The sequence below is a fragment of the Asterias amurensis genome, chromosome 16 (assembly GCF_032118995.1).
Source record: "Asterias amurensis chromosome 16, ASM3211899v1".
Classification (NCBI taxonomy): domain Eukaryota; kingdom Metazoa; phylum Echinodermata; class Asteroidea; order Forcipulatida; family Asteriidae; genus Asterias; species Asterias amurensis.
Window position 1 is genome coordinate 5638097 of NC_092663.1, and position 22602 is coordinate 5660698.

Here is a 22602-nt window from a genome sequence, read left to right on the forward strand (position 1 = left end):
GTGATTGGTTCAGATCTGTAGGGCCATTTTACCCAGAGTTCATCCAGATTAAAGATGGCGGCGCCCATGAATCCTTTTCGCTGTCATTTACTCAACGTTCCTGGAATAAAAAACATTTGGTAAGCAAATGGTGTAAGACCATTATTCAATTGCTGCATAGCATCACAGTGTGATCACTAACAGTGACAGGTAACATAGTTGTTAATTTTGTTTTTAAGCCACGTTACCTACGTTTTGGGGACAAAATACGACGTTGTCGACTCGTTGGTCGTTGGTGATCATCATGATTCAATCATGGAATGGAATTATGGATGACTTGACTTATCGGGTTATCATTCATCAATCAATCATTAGTTACAGTAACAATGGGCATGGAGGAATAATATTTCTCCATGCAATGGGTAAGGCAGTTAAGTGTGGTTGACGTGATATCGGCACATCGACGTAGCGAGCCTGTACAAAATAATCGGGATGGGGGACATCGCCAACGCTCGGGATGATAATCGCGTAGAAAGGAAAGGCCATGGGTGGGAAGGCCAACATGGCCAAAAAGGTCCTTGTCTATTCCTAGGAATAGTCGAGTTTTAAGGTAGGCCTCTACTAGTACTAGTGTAGTACTACTGACTACTAGTACTAGGCCTAAATCCTAATTTTTTTTAACTAAAAAAATGTTCTGTGAAACTTGCTTTGGCCCTGCCAGCTGGGTACTGGACGACAGTGCCAACGAGGAGTCCCAAGACCCAACCTGGGCTATTTAAAACTATGGTTTAATGTCCACTTAACAAAAATGTGGGATTGTTTGAGAATACGTCTAGTCATCTGACATGTCTGACTTCTATGGACTGACTGCTGACTAGTGAACTGTACTAGTTGCAAATGTAACCCTCCTCCCGACAGCATACGCCATCAGGAGAAGGGTTATGTTAAATCGCAACTATGACTGTATACTTGTCACGTCTGTCACTGTTTTGTGTCAGTCATGTCTGTACATTAATAGTAATACTATCATTATCAATTTGGGGTTAGTGCTTTGCTTTGCTATTTTAAAGACTAAGATTAAGAAGAGTGTCATTCACGTGGTGTCATTGATAATCATTGTCTCAACCCTACAGATATTGGATTAAATTAAAGCACAGTGTCTTCCAACACCATGGCAACGACAGGAGGTCTAACAGAGGAACAGAAAAGACGAATGGAGGAAAATAAAAAGAGGGCAATTCTCCTTCGAGCTCAGCGTAACCAAGGCAATAATCAAGGTGTCAAACAGGTTGGAAACTCATCTTCTAATGTTCGGCAGGAAGTAGGCACGTCGTCCAAATATGGCAACACCCAACAACACGTAACTACGGGGAAAAAAAGTAATGTGGATAGGCCTAGTGGGTCTAGTTCAACATCTATTGACTCGGCTAAGAAATGGACATCAATCATCACAAAGCCCAGCACATTGCAGACCAGTGCCATTGCCAGTAGTTCAAAAGTTGTAGGTGTACACCAGACTGGTGGGGCGGCCAAAGAGAAATCTATTCTTGATACTGCACATGGCACTCATTGCAAATCAACCGTTTCAAATTCAAGCTCAACAACACAGGGCCATGTTATAGGTGGGCATGGAGAGTCATCATCAAACTCAAGTAATTCTCTCAACAGACAAAAGACAATTTCAAGTTTTTATTCCACGAAACCTAAGTCTGCATCTGGTGGCCAGGCTAGCCTATCTGGTCAGCTCTTGAAAGGGAATGCACACTCCAGTTCTCACAAGTCTGGATTTCAGGCTTTCAACGACCCACCGAAAGCTTTCAGTAAGCGTCCAGACGTCTATCAGAACATAAAAGGAAATAAGTCCACTTTTGGAAATGAACGTGGGATGAACTTGCAGGGTAGCAGCGGTGGTAATACAGTTGGAGTCTGCGTGCTGATATCCAGGGAAAGATTTGTAGTGAATGTTGGCTATCATGCTAAGCTGATTGAAGTTTTCAAAGAATTGCCAAGTAAAAGTTATGGTAAGTTTTGTTACCAATAGTGGTCAGTGCCTTTAATTAAAACATAAACAATATCTTTGATGTGTCCATCGTGATGAAGTACTACCCTGCAGATTGTAAGTATTATTATAACATAACTCCGTTTCAGCAGATGCACAGCATTTTAGAAATAAATTCTACACAAGGTCCAAAACCTTTTTTAGCTTTATATTTTCTTAGTAATTGTTTGATGTGATTGAATTTTATTTCAGATGCTGTTGAGAAGAAATGGTCTTTTGCATTGTCCGAGTATGATACTCTGAGTAAGTATGCAACAAATTGATCATCAGTGAATGCTGAATTTTGCGGAATAAAAAAATCATGGTTTTTGTGCTCCGTGTGGACTGTACATAAAGTCTGGAAACAAACTGGAAACAAAACAAGTATATCATTTGTTTCAGCCAACATGTGTAGTTTCTACATAATCGTTTTTTTCAGTGTCTTACCTAGGGGTGTTTTTATTTGTAGGGTGAATAACTCAACAGATACTGTGACTCTCCATATTAAATTGAGCAGAGGATATAAGAACTTAGTGTTATTATTCTTCACAACCAGAATAAATGAATTGAAATGAAGTGAAATGAACAAAACTTGTTATCTTTTTATGCAGTTGAAGCAGTGAAGCCCCTTCAACCATCCGTTGAGATAGAGCCTCTACCTAAGACCATATGCACTGCATTCCGTAGGCAGCGACATGGCAAGGAAGGCAACCGTGTAATACCTGAGGCCAATCTTAAGTGTGTGGATAGTACACTAGTCAATGCACTCATGGGTTTTCAGCGCGAGGGTGTAAAGTAAGCATTTTATGTTATTTATCCTTGATTTATCAAACAGCATGTTTTTTTCCCCTCAGTGTTTTTTTTTCCTGCATATTGAATTTGTTCTAACGGGATTGGGGCACCTTGCCTTTAAGCATCTTGAATAAGAATTGTTAATAATAATAATACAGGTTTGTAAAGCACAGGTATCCACCCTGCTGGGTGTTCAAGGTGCAGTCAAACCAAAAACAAACAGAAGAAAAACAGACTCTACTATATTAGTCACTGAAAACCTTGAGAAGATATTTGCATTTTGTGGTACAAAGACAAGATCTAAGATTAAGTGGTAGAGTGTTCCAGATGCGTGGCGCAGCTAGAGAAAAAGATCTGTCACCCCAGGAGTGTCGAGACTTGGGTTTATTGAGGAGTAGCATGGAACTTGATCAAAGATTCCTTGACGGAGTGTAAACTTTAAGTAGTTCTGAGATGTACTGGGAAGCTAGTCAGTGGTCAATCAGGGGTCAACTAAATGTTTGCACTCGAACTTGCTCTATGCCGTGTTCTGACATTCTTGTGTTGTTTTGCTACATATCAATTTTTTCTTTTATTCAAGCTTTGCGATCAGCAGAGAGGGACGGGTTCTTATTGCAGATGAGATGGGATTAGGCAAGACACTACAAGCAATCTGTGTAGCATGCTACTATCGTGCAGAGTGGCCGGTCCTGGTCGTCTCTCCGTCCTCTGTTAGATATTCATGGGCCGAGGTACAACTTAAACCCATCATTACCCCCTCACTGTCCACCAAATTTATTCCTTGCTACCCTTTTCTAAACCTTAATGTGGACCAACGTTACACCTCACTACCCTCTTCTATCCTTAACGTGTGCAACTTTACCCATCATTACCTTCTTCTGTTATCTCACTGTACTCCCAGTGGAGAAAGAAATTGTAATAAATTATGATGCAAAAAAACTCCAAAATTTTTTTTCAAAGTTTCGCTGAATACTCCATAGCAAATCTGTCTGTACATGTATAGTGTTTTCTCGAAAGCCCTTAGCCAATCTGCAGTATTTGCCTGAAAATTAGAATGATAATTTCAATTTCCCCAGAAGTTTTTATTTCAGAAGTAGCAATAATATGATTGATGAACATTTAAGTGCACAAACATTATTGCTTAAGAGTCTGTGACTGTCTCTAAGATTGAGAGTTAGGCCTTGTCCGAATTGGCGACTTCGGCTACAGCTACAGCTAGCGTGCGTGCGTCTGCTACATGTATTCTTCAACACTGACAGATGCGCTGATCTAGCCGTAGCTGTAGCCAAAGTCGCCAATTCGGACACGGCCTCAATTTAGTCAAATTTTTGTTTTCATCTTTTAAACTGTAGGCTTTCCAAACCTGGATTCCTTCATTAAGCCCTGATGATATCAATGTTGTAGTAAACAGTAAACATAATGCAACATCAGGCAAGGTGAATATTCTCAGCTATGATTTGATGCATCGTAAAGCACAAGAACTCAAACAATACAGATTCAAGGTTATCATTATGGTAAGTTATTTGGCTGATAATGTAGCTAGTCCTAAGACCTTTCTCAAACCTCGGCTTGGGCTACGGCTCAAGCTTAAAGATGCTATGTCAGATTTTTGGCCCCAAACATTAAACAATATATTTTTTTGAGTGAATGGTATTTCAAAGAGTATCACCCACTCTAACGGAAAAAAAAAATAACTTTTACTTTTAATGGTCAGGAACCATGACAAAAATTTAAAACGATTCTTATAAAACACATAATAATTGGTCATGTGATATATTGTCGGGATCCCGACAAAAACTAAATTTGAGCACTTTATTTCACTGCTACTAATAATTGGCGGACTTTTTCGAGCAATGGCTTAAATGAAAGCTTGTAACTTTCTCGACCCCCATCAAAATACCAATTGAATTTTAAATCAAAATTTTAGGTCAAATCGGCCAAAAATCTGACATAGCATCTTTAAGGCCCGGTCACACAGGCCCTGGTAACGAAACCGAGAATGATCAAAATGCATGCCCTCCATTGGTTGAATGAGCATGGGCATATTCTGCGTGGAGCAATTCAACCAATAGAATGCGTTCTCTTTGCATCATGATCGTTATCGTTATCGCTGCAGTATGACTTAGCCTTTAGGCTCCGCGCTGCACATAGTTTATACAATACTGAAATCTTTATTAGTCAAGTAATAATTATACCGTCAATGCAACGTCAATGAAACTTAGATTAGCTAGATCAGATGTATTTCTTTTGTGACATGTTCATGGTAATCTTTGTTTCTTCTTGCGATTTACAATTCAGGATGAGAGCCATTTCCTGAAGAATATAAAAACAGCGAGAACGAAAGCAGCTATACCCCTGATGAAGGTAATTATCTTGCACGTTTCTATCCATTAAGGAAATTACTGATACAAAAAGAAATTAACTAGAGCGGGATTCAAACCAACAACTTTTTGTATACACACTAAAAACTTGCAAATATCGTGTCTTCCAAACATTTCAGTGTAAGGGTAAAATGCAAATGTTATTCTTTATCCGTAAATTTAACTTCTATTTAATTATTATTCATAAATACCCCAGTAGTTTCTCTACTCCTATTGGTGGAGAGCGCGTCACAAGGGTGTGCATAAATCTGTTGTTAATGCACACTGGAGCTCTGTTTATGCACACTGAGCTGGCTTCCGCGTGTCGTGCGCGCAAGATTATCACGCAGAACGCGCAAATCATAACTATCAGAGCATAATCTAAGCGCACGCACGTACACACAACCCACGCGCCTCGAACAGATTCTTCACAAAGTTTTGAAAAATATTTCAAACCTCGAATTTTCAATTGTTAAAGTGTCTAAAACTGTATTTGTTTACGTTTTTTAACAAAAGGGCATTTATGAATGAAAATAAAAGAGTAGTGAATCGTTCTTCAACATGGGTTTAAAACCTTGCAGGGTCGTTGCCGTGCAATAAAGCCCCTAGCCTTTGGCTCGAGCCTTTATCACACGACGGCCGACCCTGCTGCTTTTAACGTGCGTTGAAGAACTCATCGCTACCCTTTTATTCCCTTATTAATATTGTATGCGACATTGATATCTCCTGTACTATAGACAGCACCCTGTGTCATCTTTGTCATCTTACTATCAGGTACACCTGCCTTTTTATCAAGGCCTTCAGAAGTCTACACTCAGATCCTAGGTGTAGCACCCAGACTCATATTATTATTGTATTTCACATTGATATCTCCTGTACTTTAGACAGCACCCCGTGTCATCTTACTATCAGGTACACCTGCTTTATCAAGGCCTTCAGAACTCTACACTCAGATCCTTGGTGTAACACCCAGACTCTTTCCATCATTTCATGAGTTTGGTCTGAGATACTGCAATGCAACTCGGGTAAGGGTAGAAACCATACAAGGCTGACATATAACCACACCCTTGTGGGACAACCTCATAGTCCTTAATTGACAATATCCTTTTTCGGAGTTAATCAAGTCCCCAAAATGCTTATTTGTGTCAAAAGAATTAAGTATTGAAATAGTAATGACTTCCCTGCTTGATAGTAATAATAATATCAATCGCTTTAAAGGAACACGTTGCCTTGGATCGGTCGAGTTGGTCTTTGAAAAGCGTTTGTAACCGTTTTTTATAAAATGCATATGGGTAGAAAGATGTTGTAAAAGTAGAATACAATGATCCACACAAACATGCCTCGAAATTGCGTGGTTTTCCTTTTACCTCGTCGACTAACACGTCGGCCATTTATGGGGGTCAAAATTTTGACTCCCATAAATGGCCGACCATGTTAGTTCGCACAGTAGAAGGAAAACCACGCAATTTCGAGGCAAACTTGTGTGGATCATTGTATTCTACTTTTAAAACATCTTTCCAACCATATGCATTTTATAAAAAACGGTTACAAATGCTTTTGTTTTGACCAACTCGTCCGATCCAAGGCAACGTGTTCCTTTAATACAATGCTTCATGATCAAAGTGCTTTCTTACCCCTGGTCACAGGGCCATTCATCCATTCCTTAAGCCATCTCAGCTCCCTGTGGAGTATACAGCCTGTGCAACAAATATGCCCTACTAAAACTAAATCAATCACAAGAACCATCTCTGCCCACACAGGTACCCATTTACCCCTGGGTGGAGAGAAGCAATTATAGTGAAGTGTCTTGCTCAGGGACACAAGTGTCACAACCGGGACTCGAACCCACACTGTGCTGAGCAGAATCACCAGAGCTCGAGTTCGGTGCTCTTATCCACTCAGCCGCAACACCCGACGATAATTTATCTATAAAAATATTTGGTTTGTTTTGGCTGTTTAGAATCAATGGGGTTGGGATTACTCGGGCTCTTCCAATATGACTGAACTACAACTTCTTTTAGAAGAGTGCATCATGATCCGAAGGTTGAAGCAGGATGTAATGACGGAGCTTCCATCCAAGACTAGACAAATGGTGAGACCACTAGGGACAATCCTTACGCTTACTGTTAGGTAATTGTTGCTTACCGAAAGTACAAGCTTTGTATTAGGACATGTTCTTTTGATCATGATCAAACAATGTTGAGACTGTTGTCCATTGGACTCTTGTAAATTACTTTTCTGTTCCAGACGAACCAATCCAGTTCCAATTGCTTAAAAATTCTGTCTCCTCTTATCTCTTTTTGTGAAGTAATAAGGGAAACATAACAAATAAATAACTACAAGGGAAACTGACTGGGTGGATTTTAAACAATGTGAGGGTAGAACAAAGAGAAATTGACTGGAGCAATATTTTAACCAAAAACCTCAGTCAAGCTTATAAGCACATTTCAGTTTTGCATAAAAACGTGACATAAGATAGAATCCTTTGATATTTGGCAGGTACTCATGGATCCCTCAGTGGTCAAGACTAACAGTAAAGCACTGAAGAATGCAGCCGATGAAATGGGCAAAAATAAATCGGTGAGTAAAATTGTTAATTTGGTTAACCAGTTAGTTTCGGAGGACGTTGGTTAACAAAATAGTATTCTTAATCCCTGATGCAAATTTAACATATATGAAAGGTCTTATCGCATTTTGGTGGTTAAACTAATTTATTCTTTCTTGGGTTTAGAAATCTGACGACAGAGGACTTCTTATGAAATATTTTGCCGAGACAGCACTTGTGAAGGTACCGGCCATAAGGTATGCACTCGTCATGTACATGTACATTGTGTCTCAAACAAATGATACTTCCATCAAACAACGTAACTACATGTTTGCTTTCATTTGTAAACCCAGGATGTCCAATTGAAAACTGACAATTCACATTAGAATACAATTTTGTTATGATATTGGTGTGACATAATTCCACCATAATTAAAGGTGATGCACATGTACACCTTTGTTTTTTGGAACCATTGATGATTTAAATCACATATAAATGTAGATGTATACAATAACTTTAACATGTACAAATTTAAATTAAAAAGGTAAGTAGGATTTGAAACTTTGCATGGTGGAGATAAGATATAGAAGAGTTTGCGGTAACACCATGTAATAATCTCTAAATGAGTTGGGATGGTTCTGAAAAGAAAGGTGGTGGCTTTTTAAGATATTGCCGAAAATCCAAAGCAGAAATGTCCAGGTGTGGAGAATAACTCATAATAGGAAAACATGACCACCTCAAATCATAAAAACTGATATCTTTTGCTGAGATGGCTTAAGGAATGAAAGAAATGGCCCGGTGACCATGGGTAATAATTTCTGAGTGTCACTGAGTGACGGATTTGAAGCGCTATCTAAGAAGCCACTACATGTATTATTAATTTTATTATTAGTGTACAAGAAAGCAGTTTGAAAGTGAATATTTTCTTGCATTTTTTCTTCTCTTAAAGGGACTACGTTCTTGATCTTTTGGAGGGCGGTCACAAGTTTCTTGTCTTTGCACATCATCAGACTGTCTTGGATGCTCTGTCAACGGCTCTAACCAACAAGGTACGTCAGAAATCCTTGCAAATTATGTGATGTCTCAATGCAGTCTCCTGTGGTTTAATGAGAGAATATTGAGAATATATCATTAAGGCTGTGTTCATCCAGTGTAGGATGTAGCCCTCCTCATGTTACGCCATTCATTTGTATTTCTTGCAGTTCTGGTTCATGTTGTTCCTGCATACCCTGATGTCATCTCTCCATCTTCTTCTCTGTCTACCTCTTTTCCTTTTCCCTGTCCTTGGTTGCCATTCCATTCATCTCTATTCCTTGAGGTTCTTGTCCATACTGTTCCTTCATAAGATCTTATGTCATCTCTCCATCTTCTTCTCTGTCACCTCTTTTCTTTTTCCCTGTCCTTGGTTGCCATTCCTTTATTCTCGTTGCCATCTATTGTCATTTCTTCGGGCAGTGTGTCCAGCCCATAGAGCGATATATATTGACTAGAGGGCTAACTTGCTCCTCGTTTTGAAGCCACCCTGAGCGCAGACATGTTTGATGTGTTGCGTGCTACGGAACAATTTTAATTTTAAGAGAACACACATTGCCGCGATTTTTTTTTTAATTCGGCATGTGCGCTTTCGTACACGACTGCCCATTCGCGCACGTCCGCGCTACGAAAACCGTAAGGTCGACTTGATTGACGTATTAAAAAAAGTATACACGCCTTTCAAACATGACGCACATGACGCTCGCAGTTTTGTCTCTCATCAGCAGATTGTGCGTTCACATTTGCTGCATTTTTTGGTTCGATGACACATAGAAAAGAACAAACGCACTATCATGCAAATAGCTGTAGAATTGCCGTACAAAATTTCAAGCTTTTGTGTTGGTTTGTACATTAACATGGATGCACCCACATGGCTTCAAAACCTTAGTGCATGTATAATGGAGTGTTAGCACTCTAGTCAATATATATAGCTTAATGGTCCAGCCCGTCTCCATTTGGGTTGTTTTATTGTCCTTATGATGTCTCTTACTCTAGTTTTCTTTCAAATTTCTGCTCATTTAATCCTGTCTCTGATTGAGACATGTAGCATTGAAAATACAAATCCAAGTTCTTGTGTTTCACAGAAGTATGATTTCATCCGTATCGATGGTAGTACCTCAGCGTTACAGCGTAAGGCGAACTGCGACAAGTTCCAGCAAGAGGATTCTTGTCGAGCTGCCATCCTGTCTATCACAGCAGCCAATGCTGGTCTCACATTGACCTCAGCTAGCACAGTGGTGTTTGCTGAACTCTTCTGGAATCCCGGGGTAAGTTTGGTTCAATCAACAGCTACAATTATGAAGATCTGCAGGCATTATATTCTTCCTACTAAAGTCTGTTTCTGGTTTTTTTTTGGCCCTACAAGAAATCTGAAAAAATGTGATTAAAGGAACGTTACAGAATTGGTTTTGCTAACAAAACAGTTGCTGGCAGTAAAAGAACTTTATGTAATCCACCATATACATAAGCTGACAAACCTGTAGAAGTTTGGGATCAATGGTCACGAGAAAAAAAAGTGAAAAATACAGTAGTATTGTTATCAGGTTTTGTGTAAAGATGGATGTTAAAATATCTATCATGTTTTGAAACCCTACACTAGATACTTGTGCAGGCAGAGGACCGAGTACATCGTATTGGCCAGCAGGATTCTGTCAATATTAAATACCTTATTGCAAAGGGAACCGCTGATGACTACATATGGTAAGGAGTTGGATTTCATTCCTTAAAAATCCACCAAGGATAATCCTTATGAATCGGGAAAGAAACTTATAAGTCTCTAACCTCACATTAACAGAGCAAAGGTTGTGGGTTCGAATCCCACCCAAGATTCTGCCCGTCTCTGCCTGTGGATTTGCTATTATAACTCAGGAAAATGCTAAGTATGGTGCTTAATAGACATCAGTGTAAGGGTTAAAACAAAATGAATTCTTCCAGAGGCATAACTAACATCTATTAGTATTATTTACTTCATGTTTTTGACAGGCCGCTTGTTCAAAAGAAGCTTTCAGTGTTGGGTCAAGCTGGACTGTCTAAGGATGACTTCTCAGAAGCTGATACCACTGCATTTAAGGTTTGTAATGATGCAGTAACTGTGTCCGACTACCACTGTCAATCATAATAGTACTAAGGCCAAATCAAAATAAAAACATGGTTAGCATTCCCGCCCCCTTCTTTTCTTTTCTTTCTTTTTTTTTTGCAAAGGAATGTATGGTGGCCCTGAAGGGACATCGCATATCGTATGCAATGTCGTGAACCAATTCGCGAATATGTGCGCACACGTATGCAATGTCGTGAAACAATTTGCGAATATGTGCGCACACGTATGCAATGTCGTGAAACAATTCGCGAATATATGTGCGCACATTAATGCAATGTCGTGAAACAATTCGCGAATATGTGCGCAGACGTATGCGAATTTGTTTGCAATGTCGTTAATTTTATTGCATACCTTGTCGCATACCTTTGGGATGATGTCATAGTTGCGGTCAATTTGTTAGTGATCTAGGGAGTACGCAAATTGGCACTGGTCCCATTTTGTATACCAAATATACTTCATCAAGGCAGGAGCTTGGGTACCATGCAGGTACATTTTAGTGTGGCCATCTCTACACCAAGCTGAAGCTAGCCGCGAATTCTCAGCCGCAAATTCCCAGCCGCAAATACCAGCCGCGAATTCTCAATTTACGGCCGAAAAGTCCAGCCGCTAATTGGAGCCGCCACTCCAGCCGCGAATTTCATTACCAAAGTAGTTTCACGAAGCGACAGGATTTCCTAACTAGCTGCTACAACTCCCCAGTTCATTAGGAATTTAATTGAAAGGTATGCGACAAGGTATGCAATATAATTCACGACATTGCAAATAATTTCGCATACGTATGCGCACATATTCGCGAATTGTTTCACGACATTGCATATGTGTGCGCACATATTCGCGAATTGTTTCAGGATATTGCATACGTGTGCCCACATATTCGCGATTTGTTTCACAACATTGCATACGTCTGCGCACATATTCGTGAATTGTTTCACGACATTGCATACGTATGCGCACATATTCGCGAATTGTTTCACGATATTGCATACGTGTGCGCACATATTTGCGAATTGTTTCACGACATTGCATACGTGTGCGCACATATTCGCGAATTGTTTCACGACATTGCATACGTGTGCGCACATATATGCGAATTGTTTCACGATATTGCATACGTGTGCGCACATATTCGCGAATTGTTTCACGACATTGCATACGTGTGCGCACATATTCGCGAATTGTTTCACGACATTGCATACGTGTGCGCACATATATGCGAATTGTTTCACGACATTGCATACGTGTGCGCACACGTTTGCGATATGCGATGTCCCTTCAGGGCCACCATAGGAATGTTAAAAAAATTCAACAGCCTATCACATCCCTGCATTGTTGAGCAACACCTGTGTTCTTTCTCATCTCGATACTTCTTGATTTATTCCAAACTTTCTTATTTAGGATCCGAGGCAGAAGACCCTCCTGTCCTTCTTCGAGACGTCCTTCCTGGAAGATAACGTGTCTGAACAAGAAGACCTGGCTTGTCTCGTTGCCATGGAATCCCAAGAGTCTGAGAACAAGGTTTATTCTGCAACAATATCTGCAACCGAAGAGTTGACTGAAACCATTGACTCCAGAGTCTCTGATCTTAAAGGTGGATCTGATAATCGAAACTCGGCAAACTCCACAAAGAAAAAGAATCAAGAGGAGATGAGTGCTACGGAGAAACTAACATCCAAGCAGGAAGTCAACATCAAAACATCTTCCATTCCATCTGTGGTACCTTTAATGAAGTCCAAGACCTTATTTAGCACCCCTTGGGCCTCCAAGAAACCCTTAACTGAACCTAACATTGATGAGGGAGCTGCAGAGAAGGGGCCCCCAGCCAAACGACAGAAGAATATTCACTCTCGATAGAAACTTGTCTGCAAACAAAAGTTTAGCTTAAGAAAAGGAGTAAAATAAACATGCTGACAGAACTACCTGAAGGCATACAGGCTTAATAACAACTTGAGCACTGTCTTTACATGCATTTCTATCAATCAGATTGTTTTATTGTACAACTTCATTGAGGTTTTACACAGATAACAGGACCATGCATAAAATCTACAATTGTTCATTTTGATTTACTCTGACGGCGGTCAAGGGTTTATTTAGGACAATTTACTTGTGATGTTAACTAGTAAATCAAAACAAATGAAATGAAATGAAAAACAATATTTGAGATGTAAAATGTTCCATCCTATGGTCATCATGTTTATGACGGATCACATACGCCATATTGTCTTTAAAATCCAGTATCGAACCTTGATGGTTTGAAGTTTTGCAAGATTTGTATCAATGGGAGACTTTAGAACTCTAGGTGGCAGAAGACTTTAAAAGTTTTTTCCCATTACTTAGGTAAGTCTGTACTAGCATTCTGTTACTGCCAATTCAGATACTATTGATGTAGTATTATTGATTAACTTGCCTGATTTGATAGTCAGCAAAAAGATTCAAAATATTACTTACATTAATTTGTAATCAGTTGAAAGAACCGTTATTATATTATTTCATTAAACCAGAGCTGCAAAGCAGTCATGAAGTTTGGGTTTTTGTGTACTGTTTATTATTAAACCTGTTTTGTTCATGATTTTCTGTTATTTTTTCATGAGTTTCTGTTTAAAAATAAACTTTAAATCATTACTGTCGTTAATATCAAAAGATATTTCTTGTTAACATTTGCTGAAGATGGCGAAAAGTTGGAACATATAGAGAATCAAACATTGTAACTTCATTGGCTCAAAAGAAATTGTTTTTAGAAAGTAATTGTGTAGAGCATACAACTCAAGTTCTGTCTGGTTAATTCATTGGAGTGCGGGTTCAAATCCTGGTCATGACACTTATGTCCCTGAGCAAGATGCTTTATTATAATTTTACTAATTTCTTCTCCTCACCAAGGGGTATAAATGGCTATAGCGAGGGTAGAGGTTGATTTTGTGTATGAAAAAGCCTTCTGAGGCCCACTGCAGCTCTGGCTGTATTAGGCTGCTACGGCTACGGCTATGGCTGTATCGCCATATAGTCATGCATTGAAGTATAGGATGCCCTTAGCAACACCCCTGGCAACGGTCATAGCCGCAGCCGTAACCACCACACAAACACAGCCTTAAACTCTCTCAGGGAGCTAAGAAAGATTAAAGGAATGTTATTGGCCCAATGGTCAGTGCACTAATGTCAAGTGCATTGATGCAGTTATTGTAAAATGCGCTATATAAGAACTAGTTTAATTATTATTAAGTGTATTGGATTCATAAAGAAATATTTGTTATGAATATTTCATACTGTACAGAGTCCTGCAAAGGTGAAGCATTTGGATGATCATATCTTTCTAACAATGTTTTGCTTTTGTACATCAGGGGATTAAAGAACCATGTGTGTAAAATATTATCAAATCAAATGGGAAAAAATAGAAGAGAGACATAAGAGAAAAGCGCACCATGTGTCTAGAAGATGACTTGGGGTCGAAGGTGAGGCTGGAACTTGTTGGCTTTGACAGCAAGATGAAGATCTTTTCTTGATCGGTATTTCTGGACAAAGCGCATATCTCGAATCCTTCTGCTTGCTGCCTCTCCTGTCAGGAAATACAATCAAGGAGATTAACCAATGTCAGGAAAAAACAATAATTCATTTGTTTGTGCTTTGAACTGATAGTAATTCCATCAACCCCAAATGGTACTCTCGTGCAAGAACTAGTGTTCTGTTCAAGAGCTTACTTTAGATTGACACAAATACATTGACTAGAAGGAAGTCCAAATTGGCAGGAACATATAAAAATGTCACTGGTCATTCCAAATAGTTCATAGTTCATAGTTCAATGAACCAAAATAAAACAAAGCTTTCCAAAAAAACATGTATTTTTTACTATTGTAATATCCATCTTAACATATTTTTTATGAACCTTGCGCATAATGAATAAATTTGTTGTGTAACGCATGTAAAAGAACTCGATGCAAAAAGAGAAGGGGTTCGCCCCGGTGTTCCCTGCTGTGGCTGCTACGTGTGCCATGGCACCTTTAGAACCCTTACAAGGTGCTACATAATTGGGTCTCAGATTTCATAACTTCAATAACCTATCTTTCTGTATAAATGTATATGCTATTAAGCACCTTGAGTAAATTGTTGGCAGATACGTAGGCTATATAAGACTATGATATTATTTTTTGGTTTGTACTGCGCCTTGAATATGTGCGCATTACTTTATTATTATTCAAGCCCCCCTGGATGTTCTTTAGGGTGAACCCACTATTTACCTTTATTTCCACTCCATCCCAGTGCTTTATACTGCGTCATTATTCTGCCAATCACTTCACTGTTTCTCTTGACTATCTGGCGAGTGGCTGGAATATTCTGTCTGAAGTAGCGCTGGAGTTCTCTGTGTCCAATACGAGAACCTGGTGATCAAAAAATAAGTAGTAATTGTGTCAACTTATCATATCATTCAAACAAATTGGTCACCAATATCACAACAGGAACACCATTCAAAAGTGAACATGAAATCAGCAATGCAGATCTTCATACAATACAGTTGCATGGTAAATTCCCCAAACAGCATGGATTTCTGATTAAAAACGGAGCAAGCACATCCCTGACAACCTTGTGTTATATTGTGTTTTACAGCTAAGTTCTAAAGTACAGTATACTCTGTGTACCTGATGGTAGGACCAATTCAAATCCATCTTGTTGGAGTTGCAACGCACTTTAACTATAGTTTGATTTGTGTACCTGATGGTAGGACCAATTCAAATCCATCTTGTTGGAGTTGCAATGCACTTTAAATATAGTTTAGTTTGTGTACCTGATGGTAGGACCAATTCAAATCCATCTTGTTGGAGTTGCAATGCACTTTAAATATAGTTTAGTTTGTGTACCTGAAGGTAGAACCAATTCAAATCCATCTCGTTTGAGTTGCAATGCACTTTAAAGTATAGTTTAGTTTGTGTACCTGAAAGTAGAACCAATTCAAATCCATCTTGTTGGAGTTGCAATGCACTTTAAGTATAGTTTAGTTTGTGTACCTGAAGGTAGAACCAATTCAAATCCATCTTGTTTGAGTTGCAATGCACTTCAAGTATAGTTTAGTTTGTGTACCTGAAGGTAGAACCAATTCAAATCCATCTTGTTGGAGTTGCAATGCACTTTAAATATAGTTTAGATTGAGTACCTGAAGGTAGAACCAATTCAAATCCATCTTGTTGGAGTTGCAACGCACTTTAAGTATAGTTTAGTTTGTGTACCTGATGGTAGGACCAATTCAAATCCATCTTGTTGGAGTTGCAACACACTTTAAGTATAGTTTAGTTTGTGTACCTGATGGTAGGACCAATTCAAATCCATCTTGTTGGAGTTGCAATGCACTTTAAATATAGTTTAGTTTGTGTACCTGAAGGTAGAACCAATTCAAATCCATCTTGTTGGAGTTGCAATGCACTTTAAATATAGTTTAGTTTGTTTACCTGATGGTAGGACCAATTCAAATCCATCTTGTTGGAGTTGCAATGCACTTTCATCTACTTCATCGTCACTATCAGCTTCTTCTGTATCACCTGATGTAACACGATCTGCACTGTCAGGGTAGCTCTTTCTGTCAACAATTTGGAAATTTGATGTGTAAAGCGGTGTTCCCATTGGACTTTTTCCACCACGTGGGAAGTAAATGACTGGCTTCGGTAAGTTGACAGGGATGTCAGTCTACCGTGCGTCCCCATTGGGTTTAATTTTTTTGTCATTCTACAGAAAAGTCGCGGTACTTTAACGCTAAGAGAAAGGGGTTCATCCTGTGATCCTGGCAGTGGCTGCTGATTGCACCCTAGCCTTTTTAAACCCCTATACGGTGCAACACAATTGGGTTTCAGTATTCATAACTTCAATAACCTATCTTTCTGAAAAAATGTTTACACTAAGCGCCTTGAGTACCTTGTTGGTAGATAGTGTGATATAAGATTTTCGATATAATAAACCAATGTTTACCTGAAGTCAAAGAACTCTGCGTATTCATAGATCATATCTCCCTCATACTGTAGCTTACAATGACCTTTATCTCTCATATGTCTCTGTACTGCATCCAGTGAGAAGAATGAGCGTCCCTTTTCATTACACCATAGACACATGAAACCACAGCCAACCTTCTCACCTGTAGCAAATCAAAATCAATCCAAACATTCATCAAACTGCTCTAACAATCTCATCAGTTTATATGTGGTTACATTAGCATGGTGCTCTGATGAACCATCCTTTGTTGAAATGTGCCTCACCAGATAAAAAGTATGATTACGGTTGAAAATGGCTAATTATCGTTCTCAAGGCGTTTGGTGTATATGTGATATCTACTAAGATACTACAAATAACTTAACTCATTTTCTGGCCTGAAGTCTTTTTCAGATTCAAATATTTCAGTGAGAAATTACCTATACATGTACATGTATATTTGGTGTGCGGTAACACCATGTGTGTGTGTGTGTGTTTACATGCCAGGTAGAGTTTGTTCTTTCGAGAATTGTCTTGCTGTGAAAATTACCTCTTTCTTAAATTACTTTACTCCAAAGGGAGCTGTTTCTCACAATGTTTTATACACCATCAACAGCTCTCCTTTGCTCGTTACAAAGCAAGTTTTTATGTTTTTGTGCGCATTACAAGTCTTATTATTATTATTATTATTATTATTAATAGCAATTATTTTGAGAAATTTACCAATTATGTCCAGTGCTTTTATATACAAAGACCTGTTGTTTCTACCATTGAAGACTTACCAAGATATGCAAGTAATCCTTCTAGGTCGACCAAAAACTCTACATTGGGAAGGAAGAAACTGTGAGACTGTGTCATGTGTTTGCAGTTGTTCACAACAGACCTAGATGAGTGACTACAAAATAGACAATCTGTGACAGAGATTGGTTCTCCTTCAATCTCCTCCCATTCTCCATCTTCCTCATCGGCCATTTCTGAAGAAAGAAAATCATCAAGTTTAAAGGAACATACAGAACTGGTAAGAAACAAAATCAAGCAATCATTCCAGTCTTCTACTTGAGCAGCTCTACCTGTCTTTAAGTCAGCAGCAGGTTTAAACTACATTGCGCTGGATAGAAAATGTCACAAAGTGGAGTGATAAAAGCATAGGAGAGCTAAAGAAGAGCAGCGTTGAGACCAGGTGATAGGGGCGACTCCAGGAGTGCACCCTGTTACAATTTGAGGACGAGGCGGCCACGGACTTAAGTCTTTGTCAAATGACTTTGCCATTGCAGAGTACCATGGAGTAATTGGGTAGTAGCTAAAATATTTAAACACTGTTTGTTTGATGCCTCGATGATTGGTACACCCTAAGGGCCAAAACATGGAATAAACAACAATAAAGACCTAAAAATTTGTATAATACTGAAAGTAAAGTTTTTTCCCCTATAAACTGTGAACTGTAAAGCGTAAGTACCTTTTAAGTATTAACCCTTTGGTGCACAGATTAATTTAATTTAAAAAAAAAAGACAAGAGCTCAACACTCGCTCTAAACAATCAAACATGAGGGCGGTATATTTGACGTGTTTTTGATGGTCGCTAGCGACCGCCAATGTGCACCAAAGGGTTAACTAATTTTGAAATCTACTAGCACCAAAGTATTCCTGGATTAACTTGAGTGTTGCATATCGACCCCATCCATTCAAATGGTTACAGCACCAATCCTTACCCACGTCCTGACTTGAGCTAGCACCCATTGGTTGACTCTGTATCTTTCCACCAATGGACTTTTCTTCCGTCTTCTTGCTCTTGTCAACAGAGGGCCCAACTACTTTATTATCTCCAGCTGCAACTGTTTCTCCAGTTTTTGAGGTTAACTCATCTTCAAGTCCTTTCTCACGATTTTTCTCATTTCTCTTTTCAACCTACAACAAGGTAAAGAAACAAATGCACTATTGCTTGTAAGTGTTCTCCAAAACAATTTTCAGACAGTCTGAGATTGCAAATCAGCAAGTAAATAGTAGGCCTTTTATAATTCAGGCTTGGAAAGTTTTGGTTGTGTAGTACAACCGAAAGCACCACCGAGGCCTAGGCCTCCAGTGCCACTTAGTCTTGCTCTTGGCGCCCTTAAAAAACTCATTGACTTTGTGTAAACACAATCATTTTGACAAATGAAACAATTAACAACTTTTCTTTATAAATTAGTAAGCTTTTCCAAATTAAAAAGCAATGTCAATTATTTCAGAATACTTTATCACCAATACCAGAACAATAAGAACTGACAAACCTCCGCCTGAAGTTGCCTTGCAATACGAGCCTCAGTTTCCTTGTGTTTCTTGGACTGCATGTGATTAGTAAACGCATTCCCTGTGTTGAAATGTTTACTGCAAACCTTGCAGATTGTGGAAGAGTCCTGAGGGGCGTCTGTCGTCTGTGCCTGTTTGTCCAAGACACGCTGTTTGAACTCCTCAGCTGTGACGGCAACCATCTCTGCCAGCTTGCGTTTCAAGTTGTATCGGTGCCAATCAGATTTGTAGTGCGCCCTTTGGAGGTCAGCATTAGCGAATGCCACGCGGCATGAAATACACGTGTACGATGGAGAAGACATTGTTCAACCTTTCGACAACAAAACAAAATAATTTTAAACTAAAGTAAAGGCACTGGAAACATTTGGTTGTTGTCCACCAAAGACCAGTATTCTCACTCACTAACCTAGCCCCATAAATCGGTCCAATCCACTCTGTATCCTTGGCCCCAGCACCACTGATATCAAAACCTTTGTCCCCCGACCGTGTGCAGATTTTTTTGCCAGGACAAACGTGTGGAATCGTCTGCACACGTTCGTCCTGGGAAGAAAAGATACCCAATCCGCGCTTCGTGTATATAAACATACGGACACGCGTCTGGGAACTATTCTTTGTAGTTCCCAGACGCGTGTCCGTATGTTTGTACACAAAGCACGGATTGGGGAACCATTCTTTGTAGTTCCCAGACGCGTGTCCATATGTTTGTACACGAAGCGCGGATTGAGTATCTTTTCTTCCCAGGACGAATGTGTGCAGATGATTCCACACGTTCGTCCTGGAAAAAAAACCTGCGCACGGTCGGGGGACAATCGGCATATCGGCATGAGCGGTAAAAGAGCGTTAGTTGAGAAAATTCACACGCAAAATTTACTTGATTTTTACTCAAAATCTGTGATACCTATGTGAACGATTCCAAGTATAGTGCTATCTGCAACTTCTGAAGAATAAGATCGGTAAGTTTCATGATGCGGAGAGTTTCAGATGGTTTTCCGAAAGGTTTTGATATCAGTGGTGCTGGGGCCAAGGATACGGAGTGGATTGGACCGATTCATAGGGCTATCACTAACCATGCTAACTTGGTTTGGTGTATGGGATAACTTTCCGCATGGCGCCACCACTTTTTCACTCTTTTTTACAAAAAGGGATATCTCATTGAGGTAAATTAGGTACTACTATATTATTTCATATCGAATGAAAAAGTGGTGGCGCCATACGGAAACTTTTCCTATCCGACTAGCTGGATCCAAACATAAAATAACAAACCTGTAAAAATTTGGCCTTGCTTGGGCGCAATTTGAATTGGTGAATAAAGTTTTGCAAGAGAAAAATGAGTATTGAAAGAAGAAAAACCAATTTTTGCACAACTTTCTCTGCTTTTGCTCAGCCAAAAAAAAAAATTACAAAGTAAAGTCTCTGGAGTCTGAGTCATGTAACACTACCCACTACTAGTGAAAACAACACTGATGACTGAACATTTGCTGAACTGAGACCTGAGTGAAACAGATAATACATTACATACTCACTGGCATTAATATTTTATTTAGTTTAGCATTGTTTAGGGTAGTAAAAACCCGAATAAATATAGGATTATATTCAGTATTACCTCGTTTCAAAAGATGTATCGAAGTAGGCAATGCAATACACGGCTTTGGGGCTTCCTAAGAATGTCCTAAACTAGTCAAATTGCTGAACAAAATCTCACTTTCCGCTGTGCTGGGTGTCGATTCTCAGTCGTGATGCATGTCATGTGTGTTGTGCAATGTTATTTAGAATTGTCCCAACTGCCAACTTGAGCGTTACAGACGGCCCAACTATAGTTGGATCCAGAGATCTGTAACCAACATGAACCAAACTAGTCTTAGTGGAAGAGTTGTCACAATTTTACCGATCTCACAACACGACCGCTCAACCACTCTCGACTACTCCACGCCTTTCGCAGAGCGTTCGTGAGTGATAGCGCCCTCCACGTTGGGAAAATTTTGACAAATTAGCACGAGACAAGACTAGTTGGTTATTTTCGGTTATTTTAGACGTCCCAACTGTAACGCTCAAGTTGGGACTATGGCGTGTCAAACGTTGCATTATTCGATAATGTACAATATATGTGCGATGTTTCTCATATATATGCGATAATTGTCACATATGTGCGATATTCATTTGATGTATGCAATAAATGTAATATATATGCAATAAATGTAATATATATGCAATAAATGTAATATATATGCAATAAATGTAATATATATGCAATAAATTGTAATATATGTGCGATAAATTGTAATATATGTGCGATAAATTGTAATATATGTGCGATAAATTGTAATATATGTGCGATAAATTGTAATATATGTGCGATAAATTGTAATATATGTGCGATAAATTGTAATATATGTGCAATAATTTGCAATATATGTGCGATAATTTGCGAAATATATGCGATAATTTTTAATATATGTTTGATAATTTTGTAGTATATTGTATGCGATCATTTGTATGCGATGTTTTGTGACGGTATACATATGCGATAATTTAATATACATGTGCGATGTTCGTTCTTATATATGTGCGAAAACGGAATTGTGGGATATAGTATGGCTTCCTGTCCACTTGGTCCCCGTATCCGTAATGTTTTAGATCGGGCCAGACTATACTCTGGACGGTATAGTATGGTTCCTATGGTTCAATGAGATTGGCGTAGGGTTTATAGTGATGGTCAGGGTACGAGACTCGAGCAGCGTATTTCCGAAATAGCCAGCCAGCCGCGTATTCGGATAATAGAACACATACAGTACAGGGAGGTGACAAAATGTTGCATTTTGCTCAAATCTGAAGGTGAAGATCTGTTTTACTCGAACGAATTCTGCAATATTAGCATAATTTAGAATTTTTAATTGATAATATGTCAATTTCATAGCTTCACATGATTAAAAAATAATTTATAAAAAGTGAAAAACATTAACAAAACGTCAAAAAATGACCCGCAAACAAAAAGGCAAAAATTTTTATTTTGTATTTTTTGCATTTTTTAATATGTCAAAAAAACATCACTGTGAAATACAAAACCATAACTTGAAAAGAATTTATACCCTTCGTTAAAACAAAACATTTAATTTGTAATCCAGAACTTTCAAGACTAATATAGTGGGCGTATCAAATTTTGGAGCTGGGTAAATTTGGTTCACTATCTAGTGGTTAATTAACCACAGTTATTCTGACGCCATTGTCAATGTACATTCCGCCCAATTACATAGACGGTGGACTTAAACACAATTTGAAAAGAATTTGAACCCTTCGTTAAGACAAAAAGTTGCTTTCTTGTTCCAGAATCTTGAAGGAAGATAGACTGGACGTATCAAATTTTGAGCTGGCTAAATTGGTCAACTATTATTGATTCTGCAATAAAAGAAAATGTTTAAAGAAAATGTTTAAAGAAAATGTTTGTCTTATCGAAGGGTGTCACCACCTTTTGCTCGCGGCTGACATAACTATAAATGTGGTGACTAAGATTCAAAAAATTTGAAAAATGATTTTG

At 38.8% G+C, this 22602-nt stretch overlaps 2 protein-coding genes across 3 annotated transcripts; one reads left to right on the forward strand and one right to left on the reverse strand.

Annotated features, from left to right (window-relative positions):
- The first annotated feature begins 58 nt into the window (after window positions 1-58).
- On the forward strand, window positions 59-12700 carry LOC139948634 (SWI/SNF-related matrix-associated actin-dependent regulator of chromatin subfamily A-like protein 1). 2 transcript variants are annotated; one of them, XM_071946835.1, is made up of 16 exons: window positions 59-119; window positions 1113-2000; window positions 2231-2281; window positions 2629-2812; window positions 3390-3540; window positions 4162-4323; window positions 5108-5173; window positions 6054-6194; window positions 7130-7261; window positions 7669-7749; window positions 7901-7971; window positions 8664-8763; window positions 9832-10014; window positions 10347-10447; window positions 10730-10817; window positions 12240-12700. In XM_071946835.1, the coding sequence occupies exons 2-16, from the start codon at window positions 1151-1153 to the stop codon at window positions 12693-12695; spliced, it is 2817 nt and encodes a 938-aa protein (XP_071802936.1). In that variant the 5' UTR covers window positions 59-119; window positions 1113-1150; the 3' UTR covers window positions 12696-12700. The 2 variants fall into 2 exon arrangements, with proteins under 2 accessions (XP_071802936.1, XP_071802935.1); XM_071946834.1 differs by having other exon boundaries at window positions 65-189.
- An 81-nt stretch (window positions 12701-12781) lies between these two features.
- On the reverse strand, window positions 12782-21116 carry LOC139948635 (cytoplasmic 60S subunit biogenesis factor ZNF622-like). Its single transcript, XM_071946836.1, has 8 exons — window positions 20674-21116; window positions 19052-19380; window positions 18494-18689; window positions 17567-17758; window positions 16788-16950; window positions 16274-16401; window positions 15071-15211; window positions 12782-14391 (listed from the first exon to the last, which is right to left on the reverse strand). The coding sequence occupies exons 2-8, from the start codon at window positions 19370-19372 to the stop codon at window positions 14264-14266; spliced, it is 1269 nt and encodes a 422-aa protein (XP_071802937.1). The 5' UTR covers window positions 19373-19380; window positions 20674-21116; the 3' UTR covers window positions 12782-14263.
- Window positions 21117-22602: the final 1486 nt, after the last annotated feature.

Bases quoted from the DNA above. Each gene is read 5' to 3' on its own strand.
- LOC139948634 (XM_071946835.1), top strand. From the start codon at position 1,151: ATGGCAACGACAGGAGGTCTAACAGAGGAACAGAAAAGACGAATGGAG. The intron at 10,015-10,346 runs GTAAGTTTGGTT...ACCCTACACTAG, and splicing joins AACTCTTCTGGAATCCCGGG to ATACTTGTGCAGGCAGAGGA. The intron at 10,448-10,729 runs GTAAGGAGTTGG...TGTTTTTGACAG, and splicing joins ACCGCTGATGACTACATATG to GCCGCTTGTTCAAAAGAAGC.
- LOC139948635 (XM_071946836.1), bottom strand. From the start codon at position 19,372: ATGTCTTCTCCATCGTACACGTGTATTTCATGCCGCGTGGCATTCGCT. The intron at 15,212-16,273 runs GTAAACAAACTA...TTTGATCACCAG, and splicing joins TGAATTGGTCCTACCATCAG to GTTCTCGTATTGGACACAGA. The intron at 14,392-15,070 runs GTAAATAGTGGG...ATTTCCTGACAG, and splicing joins GGGATGGAGTGGAAATAAAG to GAGAGGCAGCAAGCAGAAGG.